We start from the raw sequence: 22,794 nt of genomic DNA on the forward strand, positions 1-22,794 counted from the left end.
CTGCACCAAAGCAGTGGGCGGAAACCTCTTCCTCCAAGGCCACTTCGAAACTCTTTCCTGGCACCCACTCTGAGAGATTTCGATCATCACATCAGGCGATTCATGGGAGGGACATCACCCAAGTACCCCTTCGCATCAGCCGATCACTATTATGCCAGTTCTACGACTCATAAGAGGACGCATTTCTCGGCGTTCAACGTGGGGGACGATTGAAAATTCTATAAAGGAGATCGGAAGCGATGGGAAATTCGGCTGTCAACGTGGTCACGCCTTATGGTGGGCATTTGGGGTGGTTTGAAGGTGGGAAAGGGATTGCGAGCGGGTTGGGGTTGGCTAGGGGTGGAAGAGAGGGGGTCGGTGAAGAATGAAAGAGGGTTGGAAGGGAGTGATGTCGTTGTAAGTTGCTCGTGAAGATTGACAAGGCTAGGGAGCCAGTTCGGAGCTGCCAGTGCGGCTTGATCGAGGATCCTTTGCGCGTTGGAACATTCTCTTCTGTGTCCAATGCTTGGCGTCTGGCTGCTTTTCCTTAAGAGACTTTTCTCTTTCGTGTTAGACTTTATGACTGACGCGCACTCACGTATCCGTAATTAGTTAGTTCAACAACATTTAATACTGAGCGTAATACGCTAGCGTAAATTCGCTACCCTTCTATGTAATACGGCAACCCACACTGTAGGATTGCTGTGGGACTCTTGGTGTACATGCCAGTGCGCAGTATTCCCTGACAATACCATACACAGTCTGCACGCGTGTGACAGTGGGACTGCACCGATCGGATGTGAGGTTCCGCTGGCCGGAAGGCTCTAACATGACCTTCATGTCGCAAGCTCATTCAATGGTATATACGCCTAGCTGCGAATTTGCAAGCTGGACAATTAGATACATGATCAGTGATGGGGCATATTCCGTCAAAACTCCTCTGGCTGTATGAATGCCCCATTAACAATTCGCCCAAGATGAGTAGAGGCATAGGACGTTCCTTGAGCGTGGCGTGTTAGCATGGGCACTTCGGGCTGATGGAACAACTCACCCTTCCTCCGGAGACTCGTTAGTTTGCGGATGAAAGGCAGAGGACTAATATCAAAAGGGCAGATCAATATCAATCTCATTTCCACAGTACGCCTCTTGGGTAGGATAAAACCGTCACTTTGCGTTTCTACTTCGTTCCTCCCATCATGACTAGTGTTAATTCCCAGAAAATTGCAAAGTTCGAGATACGTTTCGAAGTCGTTGATGTATAACTGGCCTGAGAATATACTGAGCTGCGAGACTGTGAGCCTCTCCGGGTAAGTCCACGTCGTTGGTAGGGATGGGATTGTGTAAAATTTGAGATCATCGAAGGATCTCATCGGCTGACTCGTTCTTGGAGAGTACACGTGCAACCTGACGTTGCCGCTGCGGCGAATTTCCGGGAGCAATTCATTCACCTCAAAAGGACTGCACACCACGAGCATCGATCCGTGAATACTAGACAGTATCCAGTTCACAGGCCGAAGAAACTCGTTGCCTTTCCGTGCATTCGAACCCTTGGTTGTGGTGACGAAGTCGCTCGTTGCAAGAAGGTTGCGTGACCACTTGGTGCATTGCTGAGACCGAGGGAGGATTGTGATTGAAGAAAAGAGAGAGATGAAAGCACGAGAAAATGGTGGGATTTGACCATCGCGCACGAATGATACGACACCAGGATGGAGGCGATGGCGTGCAGGCCGTAAAGGTGGTGGTGGTGACTCCTCAGCCTCCGGCTCGCGCTCAGGCTCGTGGGTCACTTCGCGTTCCTGTTCTTCTGCCATTTTCACCAGCCAACTCTCTGTGGAGGTTGAAAAAATCTCACTCCTCTGCTTGATCTCGCGACAATCGGCTGCGGGATGAGACAATTCCTGTTCGAGTGGCCTGGAGGTCGATGGTGCCCCATACATCTCCTCGAGAGACTTCAACTCGGGTCTCAACCAATATTTTGCTAACACTGAGGTGCGGGGGATGAAAGATGTCCAAAACTCTTCCCATTTTGCTAACAACGAGGTGCGAGGGATGGAGGGTGTCCAAAATTCTTCGCATGCGCATTGCCTATCGATGTAATGAATGCCTTGCTCTCTCCAGTCACAACTATAACGCCGTAGGCCGGCACACGTCTCCCTGATGGACCAGGAAAGAACGTCGTATACACCGATTCGTTCTCCATGGATCTTTTTCGAGAACTTGCGGATTTTGCGATCCACATCAGGAGGGGCGAGAAAAAGGACAGATTGTCCCTTACCCAACCCGCGCATTCGCATACATCCTGAAGACATACCTGCTGATCCGATCATATCCTCATAGGAATAGGAAGGCTCACCTTGGACTAGTCTATCCTTTGTCACTTTCGGACCTAATGTAACTGCCGCACGATAATCGGCAGGCAATTTCAAGTCGGTGCCTCTTGTGTGGGAATCGTCCAGGTACACGAGACAACGATCAAGCTGGTATCTGTACGATGAAGAAATGAATGGTTCCGTTGCCCCATCACGCCTAATGACGAAGATTTCGTCATCTTCGGAGAAGAAGATCGCAGCATCTACATCTACTGCCGAGACTTGCGAAAGCCATATCGATGTCAATTCCTTATTAGAGTATTCCAACATCTGGGCGCCCACATCCAACAAAACTCGTATTTGAGGAGTTTCCCCGACGACGACGTCCAGAAGCTCGCTACTGGCCACACTTCGGTAGTGATCGTTCTCAGGCTGCAACATCAAATTCAATACCTTAGCATTTGTACCCAATTGCGCAGGGATGTCGTCCTGTTGAATAGAAGTGGGGAGAAGATAGCGGTTGTCATTGGTACCACTGAAACCCGTCGTTACGTGTTGCCTTCGTTCGGCGATGTCCCAACCCGATGTGGAGAGTTTTTGAGGAAATGTCTTGGCTTCTTTCGGAAAAACTACCTGACAGAGGAAGAAGTTGATCGTCGACGGGTTCCTTTCGAAAGCTGGATAGAGATGCTGGATCTTTTGTTCGCGGTCATCCGGGTTGAAACTACTGTAATTGCGGAGAAAGTCTGGCACCAAGCAATTATCCTCAACCCACTTGCGATATTCCGATATAGGATCTTCTAGTTCGTCGATATGCTCGAAACACATATCAAGCTGATCGTAAGACAATCCGCAATAGTAGTAGCTGAGGTATGTCAGAGAGATGCAGACGTCCGGGTGACTGAATTCTGCTCTCAGTGCAGGCACGTCCTTTGCACGATAGGGCACGGCGAGAAGTGACCGCGTTAGGTCAAGCCCATAGTCTACTCGCCACCTACGTCCACTGAGAATGTACATAAGTATCCCATGCGCAAAAAGGCCTCTCAGCAGGAGCAGAATGCTCCATAGACGGTTGTCACTGCGACAGTGATTTCGCAATTCAGGAAGTGTTCCAGGATCCCTTTGGGCGATGAAAGCCTCTGCTTCTCGTCGTACCCCTCCATGAAATAGCCTGAACGGAGGTAGATCAGGAGACTCCCCTTGCATTATTCCTTGTAAAAGAGATTTCAAAATTTGGACGCCAGCTTCGTGTCTGAGAATGCGAAGTCGAGGGAAGTATCCGTCTCGTTGCTCGAGCTCGAGACCCCCTTGAGAAGCCAGCTGATTAAGAAGCCCGCCCCTACTACGCAGGATGGAAAACACATGCTGCACCGTAGTCCATCTGACAGGCTGAGGACCTAGGGGCTGCTGAGTGCCAACTGTGTACACAAGTTGACACTTGACCGCCAGAATCTCGTCACTCTCGTCCAAAATGTCCCTAACGTTTGCGTCCAGCCATCGCTGTAGCTCCAGCATTGCATTTGGAGTCGGAGTCCCCTTGCGCCTAGCCGATGAGAGCTGTCGTTCAACGCCCGTGAGTTTGAACGATAGGACGTGTTCAGGCTGCATAACCAGTATGCCACCAACATTCATGCATTGATGGTAGATCCTTTGAAAAGCATCCGGCTTCACTGCGATAGCACGGGAAAACGGCATGCAATATATTCGCCGATTCGCTAAGCCGCTCAAGCGTTGAACCAGTGACTGGAATGTTTGATTTGCTAAGGGCTTTGGCACGATGATTCTGACTAGTTTTTGTCCATCTGCTAGAGATACGGCAATAAGGGAATAATGACGGACGATTTTCCCTCCCCCATATTGAGTTGAAGGATGGTATTGCCTTGTGAGCGAGGAAACATCATGTTACGCGCAACATCAACTTGAAGAGGGCGCGCAAGGAAGTTGGAGTCAATCTGGGGATCTCAGAGAGTTAATTCCGTCGTCCGTGCCGACAAACGACGCGCTCACCTGGACAAGTAGCCAGTCGTCAGAGACGTCATGCAGATCAGGATAACTCGAACATTCCTTCAGAAACTCATCGGATTTGGGTCCTAATCTCATCAATCTCTCCGATCGCTGCCAAAGCAGTATGGACTGGGCGAGGCAAACGAGGACGTTCCTCCATTCGGGGGATAATTTAACTTTTGAACGGGATGAGAATGATAGGTGGTGCAGTAAAGAACGAGTGGTGCTCTTCGGCCATAGTCCTGCAACCCGCATAACCTCCTGTACTCGCTCTGACTGAGGATCTGGGTTGAGCGCCCCTCCGATTTTCCCTAACACATGAGAGAGGTGAGATTGGTACATCTGGTGATCGCGGTAAAGCTCTTCTCGAAGGGTTTCTACTTGCTCCACGCTAATCTGTGTGTCGCCATGCAATGCATTGTAGCTAGCCTCGAGATCAACCGCATATTTCTGGAATATCGAGCCGTGGGATGAATGGAGAGTTGAAATGAGGCTTTGAGATTATTATGTTCCGAAGCCGGTTTGATGGTAAACCATCTTTTAGTTTTCAAAGGGGAAGGTGTACGCGCAAGAATCGGAGGTTGTCGGAGGAAGACGTTACTGTATGATACAATAGACGGATTCGCTTTTGCAAGTTGCAAGGAGGTCGAAAACGAATATATCGGTAGAACCGGAGCATCTGAATTCCAAGTCTGGTGTGTGTCCAATCCCGTCTGAACTGCCCGAATGTGCTGGCGTAATTCCAAGTTTCTAAACCACTGTTCAAACAACTCAGTCACATTGACCATGGCGCGAAAGGTGTCGATCAGCCACACATTACCATCCGGCGGACTTGGTAACGTTGGTGCTCTTGTGGGTTCATGATCCCACTGATCGATTAAATGTTTGACAAGAAAAGAAACTTGAGAATATGCTCGGAGACCAACTTCGCCTGGACGGATCCATGCCGTAATGTCGTTATAGAGTTTGGGTGCATTTGGTCTGTAGCCCATGCGCAAATTGTATTCAGGCCACAACGGCGGATCAATGGAACGAAACTCGGGGTAGCGTGCGAATGCAAGTAAAGCAGGGACCAAATCCTCGCCTCGATCAGTAGAGTAGCCCAGTGCCGAAAGACTAAACAACATTTTGAAACGAGTACGGTTTCCCCATCCCTCCGTTCGACACACATTGTACAAAGGAATCCATTTGCCTGGCATATCCAAGGGCAGCCATTCCTTGTTAAATCCCAAACGCACATCCGACAAGTGATTGGGGGAAGAGCCTCTGATGTCGTGGGTCCACGATTCCACGTGAGACAAAAGATCATTGGGGGTCTTCAACCGACGTGGACAACGATACACCAAGCTAGAGACATTCGATGCAGCACGAATACGGGTTGTATCGAGTCCTTTGTTAGCGTCCCTAGATTCATATATTACGTCTTCACCCCGCATGCCCCGTGGAAGATCAGGGCCGTACCAGACTGCATTGTGGCATCTAGCACGGGAAAGCAGATTAAAGTCTCCCCGACCGCTTCCGGGACAGGCGGAGGGACCAAAGACAACCATTTCGTTATTCCATTTGAAAATAGATTGGGCCTCAACCCAGAAAGCACCGTGTTGGGTAAGCGGCTAAGTGTTTCGTTCCAGTTAATTTGTTGCCCCCCTTCCCACGTCCAGAACCTTGATGGCGTTAACGCCGATAGCTGATGCAGAAGCTGACATTCCTGGTTATCAAGGCTTTGAAACGATTTGCAACGTGCTGATCGAAGGATTTGGATCGCTTCCTCGACTCCTGACAATGACGTAAGAGGATCAGGCAGGGAGTAACTAGTCACAGCGTGAAGGAATGACTGGAATAAGGTGCTGAACAAGCTCCCATCTCCAACCAGACGACCCAGTAGGACATCGACGTCATAATCACAATATTTGACGCATGACAATCCCGAGTTATCAATCGCAACAGTGACGTGGTCACCATCACTTGTGATAGTTACTTTCCCCGTCGGAATTATGACGCGCCTCGAACAATTGAGCTTCACGCCAGGAGCGCTCCGGCGCAGAACCAGCTGACTGCGGAGGCCCAGCATTGTGCCTGTTGATTGATTACTATCTACTTCAAAACCCGGAAAGTTTAATGAACGAAGTTTTCCGCCCTTCAAGGTGAAGGAGAGCTGAAACCGAGGAAGATCGACACGCAGTTCTCGCACCGGCGACCTCGCCAATGTGATAAGAATATTATTGTCAGGTTCAAGTGGACGAAGCATGGCACAAATCATCTCCGCCGTGTGGCTCTGACAGTCAACTAGTCTGACAGAGGACCCTTTATCCATGACCCATGTGGAGCATGCAGTACGACGGAGGTGCCAATTCGATCGGGAGGATGTCCAGGGTGTCTCCTTAGGCCGTAGCTCGATCTGACAAGTCGATAACTCCATCCAATGAGAATAATCGTCGACCAGACTAGGTGGGAGATCGCCTTGAAAGATTTCACGTGGTAACAATTCTAGGACCCGATAGCTCTTTCCGTCAAGCATAGGGCTTCTACTTCGTAGAATGAGTCTTCCATCTCGCCACCCAAAGTGCATCTGCTATTTAATGGTGAGCATCAGTGAAGCCCATTTTCTTCGTCGCCTTCAACGGACCTCATCCACATCTTTGGTCTTGAGTTGAGAGTTGTAAGATATATGAGCTTTGGTAACATAGTCCATGTTTTCAATGTCCGATGGAACAGCGTCCGGATTTCTCTGCAAACGGGCTGTGAATTGGCGGGCCTTATTATGGATGAAGAATAGTTCCGCACTACACCGAAAAGTTCTTTATATATTGAATGCCCACGGATGTCAGATGTTAACCGACCAGGTGGTTTTCCATCAATGAGCAAAGCGCCACTCAATACGTTGAAATAAACATTTTGAGCCCTTTGGCTGTTTACGGCAGTAGTCAACCAACGATCATTGGGTTTTGGTAACCTTGTCCAGCAGCATGTCGGATCGATGGCACTCCAAACGCTTGATATTGCTTTATTGACGCCCAGCATGTTTGCCCTTTCTTGAATGAGGGTAAAAATGAGTTCTTCCATACTGCAGGACAGGCGGTTATCTCGGAGGAGTAACAGACGTAAATGAGGGTCTGGATCAGTGAGGGTTTCTTGGGGGGAATGGCTATAAAGAATGATGGCACATTCGATGAATATGGCGACATCTTCCGGGCTTCGAAGCAGTGACCCAGCATGGTGGACATCGACATCAAATGAGCTCCTACAAATCGCAGCCAAAGGACATATTTCTCCTTGATATTTTTCCCGTTCGGCTTCGGTTTCGGCGTGCGATTCAAGTGCCATAAGTTCGTGCAACCAGCTCAGAGTGGTGTCTCGTATCTTTCGAAGTATCTTATACGTTTTGTTGATGATCGGTGGCGCCACAGCCGAGGCCAGCAGTCGAGAAGCTAGCGTAGTGATGGTCAGTGCTGTGATACCCTGGCGCCAGTCCCCTTCTATATCTGTCCTCAGCTGTTCAAGGACATCCAATAACGCATCGCCGAATGGCGCCTCTTGTAAAACCTGGTGGTGTTCCCAAACACCATCGCTAGAAAGACATCCAATTTGCCACACAGCCCGAGAGATGAGGCCACAAACCTCCTCACACTGAAAACTCAGATTTTCAGAAGAGATCTCTCGGGCAATATTGTACCACTGCAACCTGGCCCAGCGCGCAACGAACCGAAGGCGATGAAACTGCGTAAGCGAAGCGAAGAGGGACATTCATGTTGGCTCGCAAGAACTTCGTTTGAAGTGTGGGATGTCCCCTGTGCAAAGCGTTTCAAGGAAGCATATGGCGACTCTCTCGATATCCACATGAATGTTCTATGACTCAGATCGCAGTCGCCAGATGGAGGATATGCCCATCCAAGATGGTTATGGTCCCACAACTGACATGAAGATGTATATGTGCCACGGACATTGCCTTGGTTGTCTAGAATTCTCAACTCCGGTACCAGCGATATTCGGTGCTGGGGATTCGGAACGCGACTCAGGTCACGGCGGGCATACAATTCCCGCCTCATGAGTCGTCGTTCTCTTTCCGGCGCACAGATGTCACAGAGAAGCCAATAAGTTGTCTCCCTCCAAGCCCTGAAGACCTCAGGAACTGCTCGTTCAAATACAAAGATTTTGGCTCGCACCGGGTCTTTTGGTAGAGGCCATTCGCGAATGACTGTCTTCAGGACTCTTGCCCGCCATTTGTAATAGCATTTTCTGCAGTCTTCCCGGTCGTGCCACAACCCAATGCGGCCTACAGTGTGAAAGCCTAAAGATCCAATTTAGTCCCTGATTGCGGACACAGTTACCTTCAAGGTCGTACCTGCTTGTTTCATCATTTTCCTATATTCTAGATCTAGCAAGTGAAGCTCGTAAAGTTTTTCGCTCGTCCCCGCTTGTTCCTCTATGGTGCACTTGAGATTCTGGAGTGATGGAGAAGACTCGAAAAATTTGACTGCGAAAGTTTCCTCATCGACAATTCCTGAGAAAACCGATCGAGGGTACTACCAGCTTCGTGATAGCGCTTGCGCAGGTAGGTCTGGATCTTCGAGATGCGTGCCAACGACTCGGATTTCGATAGCAGGAGGCTCTCATATAGAGTCAGTGGAACCTCAGGCGAATAATCCTTCAAGAGGGGACAGCTAGTTATTGCCAAAATGTCGAGTGCCATCCACAACTCAAAAAGCGTGAGGAGCATAATGGACTGTTCCGCTGGTGCCCCTCTGTACAGTTTCCCGGCCTCTTTGGCGTATGTCGTCATGTAACGAGGGATTAAGCCGCAAGCACTTTCGTAGTTCTGGTCGGAGATTTGCCGAGATACCCATTCGTCAATGCGATCTTTTACGCAACGCTCAAAATCCCAAAGCGCAACAAATCCATTTGCTTCTACAGCTGCTGGCAGACTCCCGGGTTCGTCGTCAAAGAGATCATTAAATGATCGTGGATAATGATGTGGTTGGAATGTGCATCATAGTTGGCGGAAATTCCCGGGACGAGAGCGGCACTGATGTAAGACCTGCAATTTTTCAAGTTGAGGCTAGTGTCCCCAATAACATCTAGCTCGTCTGGTGCCCACTGAGGTGCTCGCATCTGCGTGTCTTGAATGCTCCTCCATCGATCTTGGAGCAGTCCTTCCGTATCAAGCACAACCTCGTGGACAAATGTGATTAGAGACGGGGCTGCCCATGGTCGGACTTTAAAGAGTCGGCGGCTAAGTTTGGTCCGCATGCAATAAAGGATATGTCCCGGTAAACAGTTCTCAACACCGCTCCGCAGAATCTCGGCCAGAAGGAGCACCATGAAAGACTTGTATTCCTTCATGTTCGAGGTGCCTCGATGAATCGTAGTCTGCAACGCGACGCGAACAACGAGCCAGACGGAGCTACGCCGCCATGGGACAGAAGCGGTTTCTCCCCGCAAAACATCGTCCGATGTCCTCTTCTGGATGCGAGAAATGTTGGCAGGCTCCCCCAGCCCACGGAGTATCCCAGTCAGTAATTCAGTGACGTACTTCGGATGAGGTGTGTTGTTATTCGTGGAATCCCATCGCCGTCGGGGCGCGAACGAGAACGAGCGGTTCCCGTGTTCTCCCTTATCTTGCGGTTGATCACTATCCACTGTGTCCGTATCCTGCAGTGGATCGCTATCCACATCCTGCAATGGGTCACCGCCCATTGTGTCCCCATCCTGTAGTCGATCACTGCCCATTTCGTCCTCGTCCTCCCGTTGATCGCCGTCCACTGTGTCCTCATCTAGCGATTGATCGTCGTCCATCAGGTCATCCTCCCGTTGATCGCCATTCATCTCAGTTAGGAATGCAGCCAATTCTTCTATAAAATCCGGATCGTGCATAACATTGTTTCGGATGGCAATTGCGGGCCCGGAAAGGAGCGGACAAGCTCCCCCGTGCAACCCACCACGGCACTATTCGTTGGCGAAGCTTCGAAATTCTCGAATATTGTTTCCTCCTCACCACAACGGATGATCACACCCGCGTTTTGAGCACGAATGAAAATGGCGATGGTATCTGCATCCAGAGATATTACTACTACTATTCAGCTCTAGCTTGTATCTAGTGACATTACCTCCAGTGCTCCTTCTTTTGATGCATTCGCTGATTCCAACCTCCGGGTCCATGTTGATTCGCCGCAACGTACCCACCATTTTCAACAATGAATCCCACAATGCTTGGTGTTCAGGCGCAGCATAATGCTGTCTGTAAAGCTTTATGCTCTTGCGGATGGTTGACAAAAGAAAATCTATGCGCTCCGGACTCTCATCCGCCTCTTGGGGCAACTTGGGCGGCATGAATACATGGTTGATGACGAAGTCTAAAAGATCATCCCCCATTGCGGGCCGTGAAGCGTAATAATCGAGAAGCCTTTGTGTTGAGACGTCGCAATGAAAAAGAGGCAGGGAGAAGGGATATCGAATATCGTGAGTCAAAAATCAATCAATCGGAATGCACCCCTCTAGTTTTCATCCCCATCAATATTGTCCCCGTACCAAGGAGAATGCTCCTGACATACCAGTGAAAACTTTGAATCACGGTTTCCTGCTAACCGCGCCAATGGCAGCCTAGGCCTGAGTATGGTGTAGATCAGCTCGGTGAAGAGAGCTCGAGGCGTGTGTGTAGCTTGGCCAGTATAGCCGGTCAGAGCTATTAAGGGGCGTTCTTCAATGTAATTTGACCACGAGTGTAGCGCCTGATGGTTCTGTGGGATTCCATAGCATTCATTTGGCCCTGAGGACAGCAGAACCAGATAGCCGAATGCGGGAGTTCCATTCTTGGGGACTAGCTTATGTATGATGTGTTTATGTGAGATATAGGAAGCGCGTGTGGCAGTGCCATTCCCCTGCACAGCCTTCATTTTCTGAACCTGATTACAGCGAAGTGCAAAAAAATCTGCCGGTTTTGATTCGAACGGGTAAGTGGGGCAGGTGAATCCTCTACCTAAAAAAGTTGGCAAGATCGTGGCTCACGACAGGGGTTTCCTTATTTGGATCAACAGCTCAAGCACCGGGGTCTTCACCCTCGGCAATCACGGCAAGGGCAACAACAGTTTGAAGAGTAAAAATTGAATATCATGGTTACCAATTAGATGCTCAGTACAAACTTAGTGCCATGGACAAAGAAATCACGTCGGTGAGCCCTATCTCCATAAGGGGCCCAGCCATATGTACGCGACGATGCATGATGGTTGACCCTGTCTGTTATAAAAATGGGGCCTAATGTTGAAATAACCACCTCAGCCTAACGGGGCGTATGGTGTAATGGCTGTGCACGCTGAGTTCGCGATCCAGAAGACTGGAGTTCGATTCCCAGTATGTCCAACTTTTAGGTTTCCCTAAAAGACCACGTGCAAATTCCAACACCTAATTGGCCCATTTCTATAGCGTTCGGGTGCAGGAGGGGCCGTGACATTGAGAAGATGTTACAATTAATGTAACAGATGTTGTAACAAAGGTGTTTACAATAACATTGACATCGGGTTTTTGGGTAGTAATAGTTCGTTAGGTTGTTATTATTTACATGTCACGTGATATTGTACTGCATAGAGCCCATAAGAGGCTAAAAATGGGAAAATCCCATTTCCATAACACTGTCTCATCCACAAAAACGAGTTGATTGACATTGTAAGTCGCCCCCATATGCCTCCTGAAATCTGCTCGGAGCTGTTCATCATGCTCAGCTGCTGGCCTCTGGATCTAGTTTGGATTCGGACAGAGTTACGATTCCCAGAAACATTGGGTGTTGTATCGACCCTCATAATCGCATTGCCAGCATTATTGATGGATACAAGGCCCAAGGACCACTTATGAGGTAAGAAATCAGCTAATGATACACAAGGAAATGGTGTGGAAGAACAGGTGAGGGGGACTAGGCACCAAATCAGCTGCACACCTATACTGAATGATGGAGCAGCAAGCAACTTCCGAACAGTATGTTCGGACACTCCCGAGGCCTCAGCAATCTCTTGTTGGGTCAAGATGTCTTTTGCGCTGCACTCAAGATGTTTTCCCATGTTAATGAGTTTGGGCGCTGCAAGAGGGCTAGCGGCTCTCTATGCTGACTAAGCTTGTGGGGCCAAACTCTCCAAAACTCCTACTTCTTGACTAGACTTCGCTACACTCTCGATCCTTAGGCTCTGTATGGGTTGAAGAAACGGGTTTCTTCCGCCCGTTTCTTTTCGTTTCTTTCAGCAGTTTCTTTTAAGAAACTGCATGCCCCGGGGCATCCCGCACATGCTTGTAGATTCTCTGTCCTGTTTTTTTTAAAAGTGAATATAATAATGGCCGTTGGCCGCAAGACTGGTAATACCAAAGAACATCGCACCAAGTATCAACGGAAATTTATTGCTCTGCTTATTTCTCAATGGGCGCTTTCTGTGGTGGAAGTGTACCACCATCGCTATCTTCTGAGACGGCCTTACCATGACTCACCCTATAGGGGCGAAGATTGGGTTTGTGATCTGCTAAATGGACACCCAGATCGGTTTTATGGCCAATTTGGGGTCCACAAGCATGTCTTTCGTCATCTGGTTGCGGAGCTTCGATCCCTTGGTATGAAAAATTCAAAATATCTCGCTGTTGAAGAACATGTCGCTATCTTCCTATACTCCTCTGTAACCGGACTCTCTGTAAGACTCATTGCAGAGCGCTTCCAGCACTCATTTGAAACAATTTCAACGTCAGTGTCACCTGCCATATGTCTCGACTATATGGTACAACTGATGATTCATCAGCTACTTCAAGAAAGTGCTTTACATGCTGTCATCACCCCCCTTCTACCCGAGATATGTCCACCTACCCAAACCTGACTTGCCAACGCCAATTGAGATATCATCCAATCCTAAATTCTTTCCTTTTTTCAAGGATGTCATCGGTGCCATTGATGGCACACACATACCCTGTAATCCATCTGCAGAAGAGCGCGAAGCATCATGCAACCGAAAGGGTGGTGTATCCCAGAATTGCCTAGCAGCCTGCTCATTTGATCTCTATTTTCAATATGTGCTTAGCAGATGGGAGGGGTCAACTGCCGATATGGCCATGTACCGTGATGCGCGCGCAACAGATTTCCCTATTCCAGAGGGAAAAATGTATCTTGGAGATGCTGGCTTTGGTGCATGCGATACCCTCCTAGTTCCTTATCGAAAGGAAAGGTATCATCTGCAAGAGTTTGGCCGGAGCCAACATCGGTTAGTTCAAGTTCATTTTCCATCAAGTATTCTCTCATACACTCAACCTCTGCTGTCCCCTTAGGCCACAAAATCATCGAGAGCTGTATAATCTTCGGCATGCCCAGCTCCGGAATGCTGTGGAGCGCATATTTGGTATCATAAAGAAGCGCTTTGCAATCCTCCAGCGTGCACCTTCATATTCCATGACCATTCAAGTCCGTATTCTCCCTGCACTTTGCTGTCTCCACAACTTCATCCGGTTCCATGATGCCGATGAGATTAACAATTTTGGCACAATGGACACAAACATTCCCTCACATCGTTTTGGGGAACTTCAACATGGTGTAATCACCAGGCAAGAGAGTAATCGCGCTGGTGGGGTCCGCGATAATATAGCTCAGGCAATGTGGAATAGCTACCAACAATACTTGCTACTTCATTAATGCGTCTATCGTGATGAAATACTATCCTAGTTAGCCAAAAAATTTGGTGCCATCAGAGGGGCAATCTTCTTTTTGACCCAATTCTTTTGCAAACTATCGCGCTTGAGGCTGAGGTAAAAGTCTGCTGCATGAGGCTCTTCCTGAAGGACATTGAGAAGGGAAGTCAACTCATCATCATCCAGTTCATCCTCAATCTCTTGAGCATAGTTGGCGGCTTGAATTTTCCGCTGTGGAGTTGTAGGGGCTGTGGGAGAGGACTCGGAGGTGGAGCATGATGCAATGAAAGCCTTGGTAAAATCATTCATTGATTCCGCAAGTGCTGTGAAACCAAGTGCAGCATTTGAACGTGGGATTCCACGCTTTCGTTCAGGTACTTCAACTTTGACAACTTGCGGCACTGGTGATTCAAGAGGTGACTGAGTTGAGGAAAGAGAAGAGAGAGATGACAATTTGATGAGCTCGGGATCAACATTGCTCTCAAAGCCAAGATTGCGACGAGTTTGAGCCCGGTCAGGAGAAGGAGTATGGGTCCAGTCATTAATTTTGCCCTTATCCCGCAAAAATCTGAGTTGCAGCTTTGAAGAGGAGAGGAATTACCATACCTTTTGTTCATCATTGACTTCCCCATTCGAGGGCTCACCTGCATCATCATGCTCTGATATCCTCGTGGCACGGAATGCTTGGAGTCCATTTGCACGTCTGGGATTGATCTCATCCATCTCATCAAAGAGTGGCCACCCCTTATGACGAAAAGGAGCTGCCAGGGGCCACTCCTAGTAAATAGTATCATGAGTAGGAGTTTATCGGCAGCATGTGCAGCACGTACCACAATGAAATCAACCCAAAGTTGTTCCTCTTCAGGGCCCAGATCGGCACCATTCTCGCTACTCCATGGAAATCCCGACTGCTCTGAAAGATGTTTGACAGCCCAGTATATCTGTTTTAACTGCAAAGATATAGTCAGTATTCAAGCTTCCGTGTGTCAATGACTACTCATTAAGTGGATACTCACCTTGCCATACTTATTCTTGCAAGCAGTTGGCTTGAACACAGTCCCACATTCCTCATGTAAATGCGCAGAAGCTGAGTTCCAAACTTTGTCTTTGAACCCAATGTTCGAGGAGCCACCTGCACGCTTCACTTCAAGAAGGAAGTGGATGAGTTCGGCCTCCTCACGGGATTTCCAAACAGCACGTGAAGAAGGTGGGTCTGCAGTAGTGGGTGTAGGTTCTCCTTTGGGAGCATGACATCGTTTGTTGTTGATGGGTGGGTCAGCTGTAGTGCCAGGATCGGGATCAGCTTGCTTCCGCTTTGGAGGCATTCTCGAAATGACATTTCGCAATTAATTTTACATGTAGGTTTTATAAAAAAAAAGAAGTGGTGAAGAACAGTAAAGAAACCGTGTACCGAACAGTTGCCAGTTTCTTCTCGTTTCTTGATGAAAGCAAAAAGAAATCGGGAGAAGAAACGAGAATGATTCGGTCATCTTTTGAATTAAGAAACGAAAAGAAACGGGTGGAAGAAACCCGTTTCTTCAACCCGTACAGAGCCTTAAACTCCGTGTGGGTTCTCCGGGATTCCGCAAGGTCCGGGCTCAGTGTCCACTACTCACTCGTTGTGAGCTAGATCACTGCCCTTATTCCTACTGTTGGAATTCCACACACTCACACCCTCTCTAGCGCGTCCTAGCACCTTAGAGAAAATGGGGGAGGGGAGAACTTCTTTTCAAAATCCGGTATGTACAGGATTATATCTAATAATTATTTTTAGAAAGAATAGATGGAAGATATTGGTGCCATATGGCACCTGGGTACCTTATTAGGCGAAATAATAAAAAAGGGTAACAGTATCAATAAAAGAATATTGATCAATAACTGAAATGATGCAAAAATATGAAAATATAAGAAAATAAGCGATATCTCAATGGATTTACGGAATTAAAGGCCAAAATTGGAAATGAAGCCGGAGATAACTCTCACGCAGCCAATAAGCATTTTTACCAATTTATTAGACGCTGTGGGAACGAGTGAGGCTGGAATTCTGGGTTGCCGCTTGAGGTTCCCATGCCCGCACATGCTCGTGACCTGCTGTGCCTAACTTCTCCAACACGGAACTCCGTCAAATCTCCACCGGTTGGGACGTTCTTGATATCGTCGGAATCGTACGAATTAGCACTATTTTTAGATACCAAATTCGTATCGAGTCGTCGCATGAATGGAAGTGGTTTCTGAATGTTGGAAGCGGGTATCCGAGCTGGCTCTGCGCGTGGGCGATTATCCCGCCTACAGCGCTTAAGCACCACATTTAAGGGGAGTTCTACGGTGCCATTGGGGTTTCCATTCAAATCCTGATTTTGGTAGCAGGTGACTCCACCCCAGATCACTTCCGTCAAAATCGAAACTGGCAGATTTTTTTGTACTTCGCTGTAATTGTGCCACAACAAAGCAACTAGAAAGGCTGCTTACCGACTGAAAAGTCGCTAAACTAAGGGAGACAGGGCACATAAGACAAAAGAAACAAGCACATGCCATGAAAGCTGCAGACCCAGGAAGAAGGGCAATCTCGGGGGGCATGTGCATGACGGGACCAATTCCCTGCCCCACCCGCCGCACCAGGGTGGGGCCTACTAAGTAGGCTCTCAAACTTCCATTGAGAGGGACGAGGCCCAGACACACCTTCCGGCAGCTAAGACACCCCCAAACCAAATCAAAATAAAAAAAACCTGATAAAGATGAAACTGTACATCTATCCCGGTCCCAACCGACCCACACCGCAACATGTGCCCCCCCCCCCCCCCCGAACTCGTTAAAACCCTAAACCCGTATGCAACACGAGCCACGTAGTAAGCCCAGATGCCCATCGCGAACCGCCCAACAAATGACCCAGCCCACCCAAGAACTAGCTCAGGCACCAAAAGAAACAGAGGCAGCTCAAACACATCAAACGCCTCCGACCTCCTAGCTCCCCCCAAGAAGGAAGCAAGGATGATGAGAACCAGCTCCGAAGAAACAGCGACAGCCCCCATGGAACTGGGAAACGAGGACCAATCAACCCCCGACCCCAAAACAACAATCAGAGTCCCAGCCACCCCACCCCCCACAGCCATAGTAATCACACCAGCCCCGGGCCCAGTCAAAACACCCAACGACACCATGACCGACTTTAATGTCTGCCCACTCCCGGAGGGCTTCAACCACCGGATCCTAGGCCTCAACAGCATGGGAAGATGCCATAAACTGTGCCATAATCATAATCCCTATCTTCATGGCATTCTCCAGGGCCAAAATGGGCAAAGCCAAAGACTATGCCACCACCTTCATCAGCCATGCCTTCCCAGCATCAGCAAACACTCTCTGCACCATCCTGGCAGCCAACGAAATAGAGGAATGCAGTGACGACCCCCTCCCATGGGGCATAATGATTGAAGGTCTGACCTACCAAGACGCTGCGACCCTACTACACTACCAGCTCTGGTTCTCGAAAACCTTCAGCTTCTCGGTGCACCCGGCAACTGACTTCACATCTGACTGGCTTGGAAACTGGGACTTTGCCGCCACGGCCAAGGACACGTCTGCTGCCCTTGAATGCCTAAAAGCCACCTTGAGCTGCCCAGACACCACCATAGGAAGATACCTGGCAGAAAAGGTCCCGGACCAACCAGAACAACACATCATCATCGACTCTGCTTGTGTCTGACCAACAAACATCACCACAATGGGTAAAACAGCTGTCCACTGGGCCTTCCTAGCAAAGTCCCCCCACCCAAAAGATGTCACCAAACACCACGAATGGCTCAAAGCTGCTGAAGACACACTATGGTACAACAGGAAAATCGCGAATGGCGTTAAATGCAACCCCCCCAAACTGTGCAGAGGCTGCAAGGGCCAAGACCACTTGACCCTCCAATGACCACTCACGGACCTGCCATTCTGGCACAAAATCCACCCCACTGGCGAACCAAACGGCAACACCTGGTCCAACCTTGAAACCACTCTGGCCTTGGAACTGACTGGAAATCACAACACCGGCAACACCGAAAACCTAACTGCGAGAGGCAGGGGAACGATCTGAGGAACACCAAGAGGCAGAGGTGGAAGACCTAGCAGCACCTGTGGCACCAGAACCAGAGGCCCTAGGGGCAGACACCCAATGTAAATAACCTGCCCCCCCCGTGATAACGTGTCCTCCACTGAGCCCTCACTCACCCAAGAACCTAGTCAGGTTCTCAAAAAACTGACTAACACACTAAACATGAATAAGTACAATACAATAACTACGATTCCAGCCCCTCTAGAGATCCCAAGGAACCTGGAGGGGAGTGTGGCGAAACTGGCCCCACCTGGCAGTGCTGTCCAGCATACCAGCACCAAACCACAAGGTCCCCCCCTACTCATGCAAGGAGGTAGAGGGGCCGCAACAGTAATCCTGCCTCACCCCCAGGCCTTGGCCACGGTGGGCAAGAGGGTGAGTACTAAGCGAGCCATGGCACAAACAAGACAAACAAGACAAAAAATAAAACCAGCCAACACCGCTGAAGGAGAGAACGAAGGAAGGTCAGTTGGGAGGTTCAAACAAGACCACCACCAAGCTGTTCCCTGGTTCTTTAGTTAGGATGGGGAAGTGTACTAGTGTTATTTGTTGTAAATATAGTACCAATCCGAGTGTTTTGGCTAATTCTATTTTTATGGGTTAGTCTAAAGTTTCTGGGAATTGACTTACAGATAAACCGAGCCCTGCGGAGCTGTTCCTTTATTGAAATTTCTTAATTTGTCTAGGTGTAATTCTGTGTAGCATTGTTTAATTTGGAATTTAACTTGAATTAAATCTTCTACTTGGTGAAGTTTCAAAGATTCTACTCAGTTAATGGATTTGGATTGTGTCTGGAGTGTCCCTTGAGTTTGTTTTATTTTTGTCTTATTTTATTGCTTGTTTTAACAGTAGCAAAATAACTGTTTTGTGTTTACACTTTGAAATCTGGAGTGTTAACCAGCTCTCCTGTTGAAATATCTACTTAATATTTCTCTCCTTAATTGCTGCCTTTTACTACAGTGGCAATCTTAGCTGTATATCACTTTTTCGCACTGGAGTGACAACCAGAAATGCTTGAGAAAAATAATACTCTATTTTCTTACTTCTCTGAGGGGGGCAAAAAGTCGCAGAAAGGGTCTCCCTTTTATACTCCTTGGGTCGCCTTCCTTTTTCACGCTCTACCTCGTATTTACAGGATTTATTTACAGTGTATTTTTCTCAAACTGAATAAAAAATGAAAATTTCACGCTATAGTTCTACTGCACTTTACTGCGCTGAACTGCAGCTCTACTGCAGTCAGACTGCGCCTAGAATCCTTATTGTCCTTCCTCGCCTAAGCTATTTTAATGGTTAATTAGAACTTGACTGCACTGCATTTGTCGCAGTTTTCCTATTTCAAATTCCTCATATTTATTATTAAATTTGCTATGACTCGGTGATTCTGAATTCAAACTTTGCATTACTATGCGTGCGGCTGCGCTGAGACCTTCAGCTGATTTATTCCATTTTTATTCAGTGACATTTAGTTAAAATGAGACTTGAAATGGTAAATGAGTGAATTGTTCAGGTTTAAAACCGAAAGAAAAAGTTGCTAGTAGTCAAGAATTACTCAAACGAATGTATTATAGCTCTCCACTTCATTAGAATATCGTTCCCTAAAATTCCTGCCATGGTCCATCGTAGTTTGGTGTTTTTTGTGGATTTCGTTCATCTTCCCTGATTCCCCTTTGTATTATCACATCCTAATCCTCCAGATGTGTTGTTTGTTGTTATAGTAGGTCGTCCTCGAAGATATCATATTTTTATGTATTTTATTTAGGGCTCTGGACCTCTTGAAGCTGTCCTCCCATGCGTTATCAGGTTTCTAACTTCATGTCCTTGTATCTCATTCATTTCTGGATGGTTTCTCACGTTCTTGGTATCATAAATTTTCATTTATTCCCACCTTTCCAATGGTACTAAAGTTGTGTTCTATTTCCTGGTATTCGTCGAGTTAGCAAAAGTTTGCACATGCATTCTGTCATATCCGTGCATACCCGACCCCGACCCGACTTCCGGACCTCCACCCTCTTCACCTCCGGAGTCATAACCTACCGCTGCCGTTCCGATACTCACCCTCGGTCCTGGCAACACACCTCCTCCTTACCTCTCCGACCCTATCTCCGTCCGCTCCGATACTCATCTCGGACCGAACACCGCCCCTCTCGCCACCCTCCTACTACTCCGCTCCCCCTTCACAACACCTCCACCCTCCCGTCATCCTCCTACGCTTCCCCTGTCTGCTCCGATACTCACCTTCGGACCTGACTACTCTCCTTTCCACCACTCCTTCTCCCTTACCTTTCCCCTCTCTCCTCCCTCTGTTACTCCTCTGCCACCCTTCCACCAAGTTACGACCTTCCACCGCTGTTCCGTACTTCGCACTCGGACACCGCTTGTACCTTACTCCGAGCCTCCGTCATAGTCCCTACCTCGGACTTTGACTCCACCTCGGTCTTAGTCCATTGCATTGGTGACCTCATACTACGTAAACACCATTGCCAATATCCCTCGGACTTTCAACCCCGCCTCCGTAACCTCCGTAAGCTCCGCAACCCCCGAGCTTCGCGGACTGCCTTCGGCACTCTCGCCGCTTGTAATGTATTTCTCGCGTTTTCCCCTCATCCCTATTTGGACTACTGCTTCTTCCTATTCTAGCCAGTTAGTCATCATCCCCACTTCCCCTCATCCTCCTGCCCCTCTGGGCCTCGCCCTCCCTACCTCTTTTCGGACGTATCACAGGTCCTGCCTTATGACCTTCGGTACCGCTCCGCTCCCTCTACCCTTTGTTCCCTTTCGGACGTCTTCGTTCCGATTCGGTTACCCTTTGTTTTCCTTGTGCTTTTGCCCCTTCCATTATATATATCGGCGCTTGTACATACTCGTTTTGGTTTAGTCCGAAATCGACCTGAAATGCCCCCTAGAGACTTCCTGCTCACCTACTGTGAAATTAAGGACCAAATGGACAAACAGCAATGGCACAGCGCTCCGCTTGAGTCGCTGAGGCCAAGGTCCCTCCACGCTAAGTCTCCGATTCCACTCCGGAGTCGTCTGTTCCCGCCCGGTTCTAACACATTCAGTAATCACGTGCATTGTTCCCATAGTCATTCGTATGCGGGCACTGTTTCTGTTTAATTGTTCGGGATTTATGGTATGTGCGGGTGTTTATATCCTTCATATGGGCTTCTGTGATTTATTTCAGATTTTTCCCTCATGATCTAAGGTTGTTTTGCACTTTCCGTGCTTTGTTTTGACTGGGCTCTTCCTTATTTGGATGGAAATTGGTCTTCGCGATCTGCCGAAGTGCGGATCTCGGTTCCGACGGCCGGTTCCCTTCACATTGCCACCCTCATGTGTCATTAAACATGATGCGGATTTCTATATTCCCGTCATGGGTATAACTTCACAACGACTGGACCATTTGGGCTGAAAATTTGCATAACTATAGTTCCCTATTTTTCATAATTTCCGTGTAAATTTCGTTGTATGTTGTAATTATGGATCCTACGCAAATATCGTCTTTTCCCTGAGCTCGGACTTTGGATGTCGCTATTCCCATTATTGGATATCTCATTAATGCATGATCCTTTTATTATGAAAATTTGGGTGGATTAAGATTAGATCCCTTTCTTTCTAATGGGCCATCAAGCTCGTCTCGGTCGTTACTGGTTAGCCTTCACGCTTGCTTTTAAAACGTTGTCCTCGTTTTGCAGGAGTTTTAGTCATATCTCCGTCGTTTATGGGTAGTTTTCCCTGTAATTACTTTTATTGGGTCCGTTTGGGGGACATCTTCATTTCCTATTATAAACACGACTTTGAATTTTGCATTAGTTCCTGAGGAATCCTTGTTCTGTGGTACTTCCTGTCAGGGCACACCCGCTTGACCCGCCTCCACCTGGGCCCACCTCACCCGGTTCCCCTTCTCCCACCCTGCACCCCTCCTTCATACCCCTTCCCCCTCTATCCCTCTCCCACTTCCACTTCTATTTCTATTTCCATTTCTATTTCTATTTCTACTTCACACGGACAACCTTTCCCTTATATCCATGTATTATTGACCCGCCCATGACGCGCACACGACATGCCTAGCCCCAGACGACCCGGACGGCTCTAGGGCGCAACCTAGTGCGCGCACGTGCAGCATACACCCTCGGGATCCCCCATGGGGACACCCGGGTGACTGCAGCTGTATGCGGGGTGACGTGGCGGACCTCATGTGACCCAAGCCGCATGTATATAAACACACCTGGGGTGGGAACTGAAGAAGTAACCTTCTTCTCAACATTCCCACTTCAGGTAAGTAGCATAGTTCCCCTTTTAATAATAACTCAACATTCCCACATCGGGGCTGCCAGTATGCACGCCCGATCCACCCCCCGTGAGGTCCTCAGCACCGGACGCTACGCCCGGACTGCCTCGACCCCAGACGCGACCCTGACACTTCCATCCTTGGCTACGTGTGCAGATGTGGGAAAGTAGTTTCCGTGGAGGTTCTCTGATTGTTTCTATAGTCAAATCTTGGTCGATTGTCCTAATTCTTTCTTTAATATTTGGTATAAATTCCCCGAGAATTCCGTCTTGTTGATGCTAAGCTTGAAGTATTTTTGCTAATTTTCTTTCTTTCAATTTATTGCGTATAGTCATAATAATTCGTAAAAATTCGTAAAAATTCATTAAAATTCATTAAAATTCATTAAAATTCAGGCCCTTCTATTTTCTCATATCTACTTGTCGTATGGGGTTTTGTGATTTATCTGGCATATTTCCATAATGGGTTTCCATAGTGTG

At 48.2% G+C, this 22,794-nt stretch overlaps 3 protein-coding genes and 1 non-coding gene across 4 annotated transcripts; 2 read left to right on the forward strand and 2 right to left on the reverse strand.

The window, feature by feature from the left end:
- Nucleotides 1–783: 783 nt before the first annotated feature.
- Nucleotides 784–1,539, reverse strand: EI90DRAFT_3083162 (uncharacterized protein; the record flags this gene model as incomplete). Its single annotated transcript, XM_039062054.1, is given in 4 exon segments — nucleotides 784–807; nucleotides 827–979; nucleotides 1,031–1,092; nucleotides 1,105–1,539. Coding segments are annotated over 3 exon segments (372 nt in total), but the record flags the coding sequence as incomplete, so codon positions are not given.
- Nucleotides 1,333–11,182, reverse strand: EI90DRAFT_3020979 (uncharacterized protein; the record flags this gene model as incomplete). Its single annotated transcript, XM_039057592.1, has 16 exons — nucleotides 1,333–1,395; nucleotides 1,446–2,278; nucleotides 2,333–4,071; nucleotides 4,128–4,240; nucleotides 4,296–4,742; nucleotides 4,904–5,639; nucleotides 5,714–6,861; nucleotides 6,919–7,075; nucleotides 7,129–8,009; nucleotides 8,234–8,580; nucleotides 8,635–8,793; nucleotides 8,820–9,214; nucleotides 9,328–10,141; nucleotides 10,285–10,338; nucleotides 10,469–10,607; nucleotides 10,841–11,182. 16 exons carry the CDS (start codon nucleotides 11,180–11,182, stop codon nucleotides 1,333–1,335), a joined length of 8,367 nt encoding a protein of 2,788 aa, XP_038909798.1.
- A 389-nt stretch (nucleotides 11,183–11,571) lies between these two features.
- EI90DRAFT_t249 lies at nucleotides 11,572–11,645 on the forward strand. Its single transcript has one exon. It is a non-coding gene; the product is annotated as a tRNA-Ala (tRNA).
- A 5,145-nt stretch (nucleotides 11,646–16,790) lies between these two features.
- Nucleotides 16,791–17,847, forward strand: EI90DRAFT_3020980 (uncharacterized protein; the record flags this gene model as incomplete). The annotated part of the gene is made up of 3 exons (XM_039057593.1): nucleotides 16,791–17,176; nucleotides 17,217–17,626; nucleotides 17,666–17,847. The coding sequence occupies 3 exons, from the start codon at nucleotides 16,791–16,793 to the stop codon at nucleotides 17,845–17,847; spliced, it is 978 nt and encodes a 325-aa protein (XP_038909799.1).
- Between the last annotated feature and the right edge of the window lie 4,947 nt (nucleotides 17,848–22,794).

Source organism: Cantharellus anzutake (assembly GCF_015039405.1).
Source record: "Cantharellus anzutake strain C23 chromosome Unknown EI90scaffold_97, whole genome shotgun sequence".
In the NCBI taxonomy this organism is placed as follows: domain Eukaryota; kingdom Fungi; phylum Basidiomycota; class Agaricomycetes; order Cantharellales; family Hydnaceae; genus Cantharellus; species Cantharellus anzutake.